Source organism: Nuphar pumila, chromosome 3 (assembly GCF_984573655.1).
Source record: "Nuphar pumila chromosome 3, dmNupPumi1.hap1.1, whole genome shotgun sequence".
NCBI lineage: Eukaryota > Viridiplantae > Streptophyta > Magnoliopsida > Nymphaeales > Nymphaeaceae > Nuphar > Nuphar pumila.
Genome location: NC_143251.1, coordinates 130606036 through 130617610, shown reverse-complemented (window position 1 = coordinate 130617610; position 11575 = coordinate 130606036). Strand labels below are relative to the sequence as shown.

The 11575-nt window shown below is 36.9% G+C and overlaps 1 protein-coding gene across 7 annotated transcripts; it reads left to right on the top strand.

Annotated features, from left to right (window-relative positions):
- Positions 1-1904: 1904 nt before the first annotated feature.
- Positions 1905-11155, top strand: LOC149843824 (plant cysteine oxidase 4-like). 7 transcript variants are annotated; one of them, XR_016431163.1, is made up of 8 exons: positions 1905-1988; positions 2093-2157; positions 5549-5785; positions 6739-6902; positions 7110-7257; positions 8976-9179; positions 10674-10849; positions 10925-11155. XR_016431163.1 is itself a non-coding variant. In XM_090001949.1 (7 exons), exons 3-7 carry the CDS (start codon positions 5608-5610, stop codon positions 10790-10792), a joined length of 735 nt encoding a protein of 244 aa, XP_089858075.1. In that variant the 5' UTR covers positions 1905-1988; positions 2093-2157; positions 5549-5607; the 3' UTR covers positions 10793-11155. The 7 variants fall into 7 exon arrangements, 3 of the variants coding, with proteins under 3 accessions (XP_089858075.1, XP_089858074.1, XP_089858076.1); XR_016431166.1 differs by lacking the exon at positions 10925-11155 and having other exon boundaries at positions 8976-9302; positions 10674-10831; XR_016431164.1 differs by lacking the exon at positions 10925-11155 and having other exon boundaries at positions 8976-9308; positions 10674-10831.
- The last annotated feature ends 420 nt before the right edge of the window (positions 11156-11575 follow it).

Here is an 11575-nt window from a genome sequence, read left to right as displayed (position 1 = left end):
AAAAACCAACGGTCCAAAATCTTTGTAAATTTTTTTGGCTCCAAACAACATTTTTTTCATCAAACACACATAATCCAGGTGTGGATTCGTAGTAAATCGACCATGTGCAACACATTTATAGGGCAGAAACCTCATAAAAAGCACCCGAGAAGCTGACAAACTCATTTTATCATGCGATTTAACACCAAATTGATCCAAAAATCGATTCCCACAAAATCAAGCATGTAGATCACGTGTATGGTCAGATTTTAGAAAAAATATAAAAATCTTTTCAAAGCTGGCTTGACACAAAAAGCGTCAAACACTTGCCTTTTAATCTCTTTCTTTATATATAGGGTAACTAAAATATTAAACTAGTTAATTATTTAAAATGGTATTTATCAAGATTTTCATAGGTTTTTTTTATTTTTTTTCTAAAATTTTATCATATGGATGCGATCTAGATACATGATTTTATATAAAGAGACTCGTAGATAATTCAATTACAATGTATAAGAATGATCTTTTAAGGCTTGAAAATCAACCACTCATAATTTTCATAAATATGTAAGCATAAAGATTCTTTTTTTATCCGATTACGATGATCCAATAGTCAATTCTAAGCAAATGGATCACACCTAATGCAGCTGTGGGTTAGATTTGCAAAAAAAACCCTATAAAAATCGCTATTCATACCAATTTACATATTTCATTTTTTCTATATATATAAAGAGAAAGAGAGAGAGTCACTAGAATACGATAACTTAAAATATAAGAACTAATATGTGAACCACATTTTTCATGATTTTTTTGTTCTTTTCTCTTAAATCTAACCGTAAGGATGTCATCTACATGCTTGGCTTTATAACAACCCAATCCTGAATCATCCCATTTTTTTGAATGCCTTAAAATCAATAACTCATAATCTTCGTACATATTCAAGCATTAAAAAATCACATTTTTCATCGAAAAATACACATTGCAATGGTTGATTCCTAACAAATTCATCATGCCAAACACATCCACATGGTTGGATTTGCAAAAAAGGGTTGAATATATATATATATATATATATATATATGCCACTAAAATTTGTATGCTGGTTTGAATATATATAGGAAAACTAAAATACTTATATCAAGCTAGTACGATGAAGTTGGCCATTGGCTTCATATGATGGGATTGGGTGAGGGAGGAGGCAAGTTTAGATAAATAATTATTTATAGTATATATATATATATATATATACTAGTTAAATTATATGAATGCAAGTTTAGACAAAATCTCAGAGATAATTATTTGGATGCAAAATGACCGTACCATATTATCTTCAAAAAAACAAGCCGTTTTGGCCAACGTCAACCAAACCCATGCTTGCGGACTTGCGCATGTTTGCAAATTTACCGCGCGAATCTCGGTACCAAATTATTGGTTGCTGTACTGAATGATCCTAAATCAATTGGGAGCCTCAGATTTCGGATACCCGTGAAATTTTGACATAAAGACAGTACGGGCATTCTCCGATTTTCGGACGGGTTTGGGCACACGTTGGGTTGGGTACGAAACCCATTGACAATGACATTTTTAAAATATCGGTATTTCACCGGTTGTTAATTTGCTTTCAACCTTTACTAAAATACTGCGATTTTACGATATTTAAAAAATGCAGCGATATTTTCACCAAAAAAACGTGAAACCCATAACCGTCCTTGACCCTGTTCTGATGCCCCTATGTGGTTGACCCAAAGAATCTCCCAGGTAGAAATCTGTAGCCGCCAACGCCTATACCGCCTCCACGTGGAAAGAGTCCGTGCGGACAAAGTATGGATCCCATGATCGGGTCGATAATAGGATCCAAATCCGAATCCAACGACTCTGAGAAGCCTCTAGAAAATCTGAAATACCGGTTTTGAGCTCGGCCGTTCTTTCCATCCCCGTCCTCACGCGGCTCCTCGCCGCCCCCTCCCCTCTCTCTCCTCCCCAATTCTCCTCTCTCTCCTTCCCCTCAGGTACGTGCCCCTCGCCTTCCCGATCATTTTAGAAGATTAAGCTCTCTCTCTTGATCGTTTGTGTTGTTAGAGTTGGGATTGATGTGTGTTTGGCGATGTACCAGTGTCGGTTCAGTGAGATTTTTGCCCTAATTTGGATGCGTTCGAGGCGTGCCGTTGTGGAGGATTGGTATTTTTCTTCTTCTTCCTTTTGGGGTCTCTGCTAGTTGTGATGCTATTGGTGTTGGTGTGTTTGTTTGTGCTGGTTAGGGTGTGAATTTGTTGGTGGTGTTGCTTGTGTGATATTTGTGTTTTTATGAGTTTGGTGTTGAACCTTTTGATGGGTTTAGTCCGGGGGAGATGGTTTGCTTGTTGTTGATTGGTTTCTGTGGGTTTGCATTGATTTCTTCGTCGAGTTTGGAGTGCGAATTGGGTGTGTATGGTTTTTGTCTCGTCGGTTGTTGCGAGCGAGCGTTTGGCATTGGTGGAGTTTTATGTATCGATTTTTTTGGAATTTCTGTGATTGGTGATTGTATTATCCCCTGTTGTTATGAGCGAGTCAATGGTGGTTCAGCTTTTTTTTCAGGTTGGGTCTTTTTTCCCATATTAAATTTCACCTGCTTAATCAGGGAGATGGCATCTCTCCCTGTACCAGTTGTAGTTAGTAGGCTTATTGCAATTGGTAGCTTTCTTTATAATGTGGCAGCCTTAATGGGTACTAAACTTAGATTAGAAATTTTAGTTCGAGTGTCAACACATGCAAACACGAATTGTTGAATGTTGTTCTTGCATCTTCTTTATAACTTTCCTTTGATGGTGGTGCTCACCAGAAAAATGTGAAGTGATCAGGTGCCAAATTTCTGGCTCCCAAAAGCTGATAACTGAGAAAACTTCAGGGGTTTAGATGTAGGAAAATTCACTACTGAATAATAGTTAGCTAAGAGAAGGGAGTCTATATCATCTTGAGCTGTTCTTTTTTCACAAACCACGAGAAATGCAAGGGCATCCCGGCTTCCTATTGGGTCAACATCCATGTCATGATCAAAGTAACCACTAGGTGTTTGCTTAAGGATATCTAATATCGTTCTCCATGTTGAGATTAGGTCACAAAGAAGAAATTCTGCAAGATGTGCCCACCTTTTGGGAAAGTCTACAAGATAAGGATGTGGGAATTGCTCCTGCATGATATTAACACACACAATGGCGACTAAATAGATATTGCCATTTTGAGGTTGTTAAATTTAAGGGGCATGATCGTGAAAACTGTGCCATTAGTTGTTAGATACATGCTTCAGGGATTAGATGGTAAACATGTTAAGGACTTGAGTTATATGCTGTAATGGAGGCCATTTAAGTTGGCCTCCAAACTTCCTGCATAACACCTTGTAACATGAAGGGTGCATTCTCTGATATAGTTGGAGTCATGCTGCTCCTCCTCCTCCTTTTACTACTGTTACTACTGTTATTGCTGCTGCTGCTACTACTACTACTACTACTGCTGCTGCTGCTGCTACTACTTCTGCTACTACTACTGCTGGTGCTGCTGTGTATGAGCATAGAAGTCAATTAAATACTAAAACTTTTGATTCATAGTTCTCTATTTGATGCTTCAAACAAAGCCATGAAGATATGGACAATGCAAAGTCATAGGCGTTCCCATCTTAGACAAAATTCACAAGGTTGTTTGCAAAAATATGTTTTAAATCCAAAAAAGTAAATGTAAAGTTTACAAAGAACTATCGGTCTCAGTGTTAGTCACTGTTGCTATCACCAAGTTTCATATGTGGGCATGTATGGCTGGTAAGAATGTCCAGGAACCATAGATATTATAATCAACCATCAGTTTAGTAATCTTGTATATTAAATTGTATATGCATTGTCTGAAAGTAGTAAGCTGAGTTAGAACATCCAGTCAGCCTAAAACCATCTCCTGCAATTCATCTTCATAGAAATTGAAATTTTGGGGACAAATTTTGGGCGGTTCATCTTCAAAATTTCCAGCTCTCCCAGTAAGTTTGATAAACAATCCAGGAACTCCATCAAATCTTGGGGCACCACTATCATGGAAGATGTCTGATGTTTATTTGATTAAAATCAGTTCCAGTAGGGATGTACCGTTACCATGCCTTTTTACCATTCAGGGGTTCTCTCTCTCTCTCCCTATAGAAAAGGATATGTTTCACTCTAGTGATTGAAACAAATTTGGAAATGATTTGAGCTGTTCTCCTTGTCCATCTGAGCTTCAAGACGCATGATATCTACATTTCTGATGCGTGGTTGTGCTTGTCTGACTCCTTTATGAATTCCAATCAAGGTAGAATGTAAAATGTTAGTCTTTGTTCTGTATGTCTGACTTTTTCCTACAGAGACTTGCAATCGCTTCTATGCTCATACATGAATTGTCCACAACATTAATGGACCAGCGAAGCAGCTTGGATGGTTGATATCAAGCATCCTACTATGTCTATGACATAAAAATCTCCTTAGGTTAAAAATTGTGTGTTGTCATAAACAGTTAGTTTAGCCTTTTGGGCACTGTTGGTTCCTTCACATATGTTTCAAGATTCATGCCTAAATACTTAAGCTTTTAGCAATAATGAACCTGCAACCGGCATTATCATCCAACACCTTGAAAGAATTGAAAGCTTGAGTAGCTGAAACCCATTTAGAGTTCTTCTCAAAGAGGCTGGCCATGCTAATCTGGTTAGGTAGGTAGCAGACTCGTCTTAGTGAAAAAGTGTTGGAAATCACAGAAACACTGATGCATGAACTTCTTTCTTTTGAATTTTATTACACATGCATTGAAACTTTATTCTAAGAAATCTAAGTTTGGTTGGATAATGCTGTGACAATTTAATTCTTCATGGATTAATATTTAAATTTTAAAGTGATCTTATGTTATAAGATTTGTTGTTTGATTGATCAAATAATGGAGGGACTGGTGTGAAAATTCTTCACACAATGAGAACTGAAATATGAGAACTAGAAATATGGGCATTTCCAACACTTTTTTTGCAAATTGAACTGTGTGGATGTGCTTGGCATGGTGAATTTGCTAGGAACCAACCATTGGATAGTGTATTTTCGATGAAAAAATACGTTTTTTGAATGCTTGAATATTTATGAAGATTATGAGCCGTTGATTTTAAAGCCTTAAAAAAATCTGGTTTATGCATCAAAATCGGACGATTCAAAGGCGGGTTCTTATAAAACCAAACATGCAGATCACATCTGTACGGTTATATTAATGAGAAAAGAACGAAAAATCCATGAAAATCACAGTTCAGACATTAGTTCTCATATTTCTGATTCTCATATTGGGGATTTTTTGTTCATTTAAGCATATAGGTCATTTGCAAAAGAGTTTGGCCTTTCAATGTCTTTCTTTTTTCCCCTTATATTATTGTAATTGGCCTATCGATACTTTTTAGAGGGCTGCATGATGGAATTCTTTCTTTGGTTAGGCAGGTTGGCCAAAACACTAAAAGTTGTGTATGTTCTATATAGTTGATTTTGAAATTCATTATTTGAAAGGGGTTCCTTGTAAGCAGAGATTATCTGAGTTTCTTTTATCTATGCAGGTCAGTGAGGAGCTAGGTCTTGGTAAATGTAACTCACGGACTGACTGTAGCAAATAACAATGACTGCTGTACAAAGACTTTATGACACTTGTAAAGCATCCTTTACTTCAGATGGACCAATATCTGCGGAAGCCCTTGAAAATGTTCGTGCTATTTTAGGTGTGATGTATTTGCTTACACTTTTGGATCTGAGTCATGTTTACAAATTAATTATTCATGATGATGTCTTTGATAAAGGTAAATCATGTTGGCTTGCCATGCTTTGTTATTTTGGTAATGAAACCTGCTTTTTAACATTTTCCTTTTTCTGAACAAGTTTTTAAATTGCGGGGATATCTTGGCCTGTAGACCACATTACTCTTGAGTCACTTGATCTAGAAGGACTTTAGGATGCTTAGAATGCTTGCTTGTGTGTCAATCCAAAGTCAGGAGCCTGGTATTATTGTTCAAGTTGGGATGCTGATATGTATAATGCAATTGATCTAAAAAGATCTCTTCCAAAATTCTGCTTCTATGTATGATTTTTTAGCTCATGAAATGTCACAATGCAGAATCAAACACATGCACACACACACACACAAAATGCAGCCATACAGCAAAGAGGAAAAAGATGTTGAGGTTTAAAATAAAAAAATTCAATTCCTGTTGCAAATGTTGCATTGGGACCAGGACTTGCATTTATTTTTTTTGTTCATTGATTCTGATTTTGATAAAGTGTGCCATTATGTTATGAGAAATATTTGTGTTCTTATAGTCATAGCATCATTTTGGCACTTCTGAGCTTTATGCTGCCAGAGCCGATCTGTTTAAGTTGCTCCTAATTGCTCAGGAAGCATAGATTATGCATTCTTCAACTTGTTTGTTTTTTATATATAGAAGCATCGACTCTGATAGAATAACTATTATGTGCATCTGTTTGCATCATACATTACTGTAATAGTTCCTTGGTTTGTATTGTTGGTTGATTCTAATTCATTATAATGATATGCTAAATAATAGTTCTAGGAGCACTGATTGATCATGAAGTGTTTTTGCACCATGGATGTCACTAGCATAATTTTACAGGACTACAAGCAAAAAGAAACCTTGTTCATCTAGAGGCATCTTATAGTTTTAAATTTTAATTATGATAGCCCTCTGAGTTTATGTGCGATTGTCAAATCTTTTCATCTTAAATTTGTCTGTTTCAGATGATATCAAACCTTCTGATGCCGGTCTTGAATCTGAGGCACAGTTAATACGGGGTTGGAAAGCTTCACAGCATGGTATGAATGGAAAGAAAGGTCGCAATGGAAGCCACCATTACCCACCTCCGATCACCTATCTGCATTTGCATGAATGTGAAAGATTTTCAGTAAGTCTTTATTCTTGGAAGAATTTCTTGAGCTTTCTGATGGTTGACAAATTTTGGTTGTAAGAAGTCAAGTAAAAAGTACATGATCCCAACAAACAGTTGGATATTTAACTTCTGCTGTTTAGATGGAAATTTCTGGTTTCATGTAATCCGGACTCATCTAAGACTTGCTGGAATGCCTAAGGCCGTCTATTGTTACATTTGCAGATAGGAATATTTTGTATGCCACCTTCATCAATTATTCCTCTCCATGATCATCCTGGAATGACGGTGCTGAGCAAGCTTCTATATGGTTCATTTCATGTGAAGTCATATGACTGGATTGATTTGCCAGAGGGCTTTGATACATCAAGAGGTGCATTTTTCTTTCCTCATGGAATGTCTCTGCTGCTTTGTTCTGCATGCTTCCAATGCTTATGGGTGCCATGCTGAAAATATCATTAATTTGTAGTTGAGCCATCAAATATTGTCAGTCTATTCATCATTTTTTGCTTTATTCTTTTTTTTTGAGTTGTAAAGGAAGAAGAATCAATAGCAAACAGAAATAGTACAAGTTAAATCAGAAGGTTGAAATGAAAAGGTGCCATCCATCCCTGTCTCTCTCATAATATTGCAACTATCTCTTACTGTGGTCACGAGATTATGAAACTACAGATTATTGACCCACAAATTCTTTTGGAAAATCTTGGAAATCAGAAAAAGAAAAGAACTGGAGAAAGAGTGAAATGTGAGAACAGTTCAGAAAGAATATAAGAATTGAGAATCATTTTAATGAAATACTATCTAAATGCTTTGAAGTCAAGGCAAGCAACATTATTTGTTTTCAGAAAAATCTTTAGATATCTTTCGGACCTTTAATAAACAGAGAAAAATATGGGGATATTTAGTATTCCTTTCAAGTATTCTTGTAAAATCGTGATATATTGAAATTTGGTGATATTATGCATATATGGAACTTTTCAGTTTTTTTTCTCTTTTTTTGAAATCTCACAAAAAATATGCTGATATTTCCAAACTATTGATGATATTTGTGCTGATAAAATAACCTTTTATTGATACTTTTTTTTATTGAATTATCTTAGTTTTGGTGAGGATAGCTTGACTCTGCTAGGCATTCCTTTCAACGTTTAAGATAGTTGGGCATCCTTTTCTCAAATTGAGCAGCATATTTTAGAAAGAAGGCCATGCCAGATTCCAAAGATATTCAGAGTCTTATAATATGCAGTGTGGAAGTTATTATGATTCTAATGCACTAAGGACGTTCATGGTCTATGGAATGGTGGTTTATAAAAGTGCCCTGGAATCAAGTGCGCCATACCATTTCCAAAATATCCAGGATGGATCATAATGATGGCTTGAAGTGAAGTTGGTAGCTTCCTGTGCCGGACCTTCCTTTTGGATGCATCAAATTCATGCCAGAGAACCTTGACAGCAACATTGTTCATATTGAACCTAATGCTGTCACCCAGGGTCTTCCACTATTGTTAGCTCACCGTTCCTATTTGCGATTTTAATATCTCATTCATCTGATTGGTAGCGGAAAGAAAAGTTTCTCCTGGTAATGGATTGCTCGTATAATCCATATTATAACAGCTGCCAAAATAAACAGCTGCCGATCATAGGAAAAGAGTGTTAGATGAAGGAAAAAAAATTAAAACTAAGAAACAAGGTTAAAAATGGCATTTTATTTATGACTTGATGTTTTCCGACCACATAATTGAAGGGAACTCTGGGTCTCACTTTTGCTATTTCAAGTTTTCAACAAAAGGTTGGGTCTATGTTTTAGAAACATGGGTCTGTATTTGGAGTTTAGGGTAAAGGATAGGTCTCCATTTGGAAGTTTCTTCTGTTTCTCCTTTTACTGGATCGGGAAGTGGTGCTGTATTTGTAGATGCTCAAATATGTGTTATTATTCTTGTGATCTCATTTCATCATTTTTTAAGCTTTTTTGCTAGATGTATTTGTGACATCATATAAGATCATATTCCATGCATGAAGAAATTTTTAATACTGTCGCAGCAAGCAACAGATGGATTTCCATATTTATTTTAATGGGCATTTTTGTGTTTGCAGCACGGCCAGCAAAGCTTGTCAGGGATGGTGAGATGAGTGCACCATGTGCAACCACCACTCTTTATCCAAGGAGAGGTGGAAATATCCACACTTTCAAAGCCTTGACCCACTGTGCTCTTCTTGATGTACTATCTCCCCCTTATTCAGCAGCAGATGGACGGGATTGCATGTATTTCCGGAGATCTCCAAGAAAGGACCTGCCCGGTAATTACTGGTTTCCTTGTGTGCTATATTAGCCACTGGATCTATATGTATTTTGTCGGTGCATAGTGTGATGTATTCAAACCATACTGGTTGCTGAGCGTGCCATATGCTAAATGCTGCTGGGTAATGGTAATGAGTTCGAACTGGTTTTTCTTTTATAGACTCAGGCAAAGAAATGAGATAATTAAAACTTGATCCTCAGAGAGAGAGAGAGAGAGAGAGAGAGAGAGAGAGAGAGAGAGAGAGAGAGAGAGAGCCTGTTTAAGTAGATGGAACTTGTGTTGGTGATGACAAGTCTGACTGCGACATGTTACTGCAAACCATGGTTTTAAAACTCGCCGAGTCAACTCGGTGACTCGGTTGACTCAGCTCGGCTCGGCCCTCCAGCGAGTCAACCCAGCAGGGTAAACTCAGCTTGCCTTGACTCGGTATAACTCGGCCGAGTTCTGGGATATTTGAAATTTGATTTTTTGGGTATTTCAAAATAACAGTTTAATAATAAATAATAAATTACAAGACAAACCATTTCAAAGATACAATAATCTATCAATCTTTATGTGTTGATTAAACATATTGGCAAAAAAAATGATTCAAAGATCTAACAAAAAAGTGAAGCATACACGTATCGGTGCTTGTACTTCATGTTCTGGTGTTGGGTGCCTTTGAGTGTTGTTTTATGAACACATATCATATCCTTCATTGTATATAAAAATACATTTTTGTACAAAGTCTGTATCACACCTGTGCATAACAATCTGTACCCTGTCATCCTTATTTTTTTGACATAAACACCCATATCATACCAGTTGTGCTGATCTTGTACAGTATGCTTTTTCATGTATCCATGTGACAGCATTTCCCTTGGTCATAATTGGAATTTCTTCTGGTGATTCATTCTCTTATTGTTGTTTTACCTTGTTGCAACTAATTCAATCTGGCTTTTTATGCAAGATGATGTGTTGCTGTTCTCAATGAGGTGAGATCACTAGAAAGGATCAAAGGAGAGCTAACAAAAGCTAGGGTGTCTTCTGGAGAAGTTTAGCTGAAATTCCTAAACCATTCTATTTAGAAATTTGAGTTTAAGTATGTTTCTAGACTCAGTTACATGGGCCTTCCTTGAATACCAAAGACATGCTTGTTATGAAGAAGTTTCTTCATGTAACTTGATCTTTCCATGTAACCTTGTTATGAAGAAGTTTGTACTTTTTCTACTCTGAACTTGCAATTTTTATTGTCAACTCTTTAGACTATATGTTTACTGAAAAACATGGTTTGATACAAATTATATATTGTTTTTCTTTTAAAATCAAAAGTTAACAAAACCCGGTCCAAGTCACCGAGTTGACCCGCCGAGTCACGAGTCAATAAGGAACGAGTCGAGTTCCGAGTCACGGGTTTTAAAACCTTGCTGCAAACAAAGACTGAACACCAATAATTCCTGTGCAAAGTTTGCAAATTCTAAATTTTTGGTGTTTGTTCTGTTCTATGCTGCAGGTTTTGTACAAAGGACTGGTGTCAAGGCCTCTGATTTCACTTGGCTAGAAGAGCATCAACCCCCTGATGGCTTTGTGGTTCAGAGGGGAATTTACAGAGGCCCTACCATCTCCATCTGATGCACTTTGCTTTGATGGTGTAACATAATATCCAGCAAATGACACTCTGATTTTGAGGTTTCTTGTTTCCCCTGATCCGGCGCGTATATTAGTTTGTCCATAAATTAGAAATAATGAGCCATCTTATTGTAGTGGTTCCAGCCTTGGCTTGTACATGCTGTGGTACAATTTCTTGAAGCTTGATTCAATGTTTGACACCTGTATGTAATTTGAGGTATAATTCTAATCCAATTTGGCATAAGTTATGTAGCACCCGCATCATCAATTTTTGAGTTGGCTTCCTGCTTTCGAGCAAATGGTTGTTAATCTCTGGAAAAGCATGTAATGTCCTTATCTTTTATGGAATAATTCAATCTGTGTCAACTGAGCAGATTTATTTTTGTGGCCGGTTGCTTTACTACCTGTTTGGTCGGTGAAATTGCAGGCCTAGTTAGGACTTATTATTTGCCGAATGCATACGTTGAAGAGCAACTTTCAATTCCCCAAAGTAGGTCCTTATAAAATGTTCTGGCATTGCTTCAACTGACTAGCTAACCTGCAGAATTGAATGGGCTTGGGCCTCTTTGGTCATTGACTAGTTTCAGATCGACAAACTTTTGTTTTGACAGAGAAAGCTGGGGTTAGGCAGACCTCTACCAGTTATACAACCATACCATTTGGGGTTTGAACTTGCAACGTCCCAACACAAGGTGACGTGCACTAAATGCTCCTGCCAGACAAGCGGAGCCACAGTTGGTATCAGATCGACAAACTTGACATCGAGTTTGGTTCCAAAAATAGTAG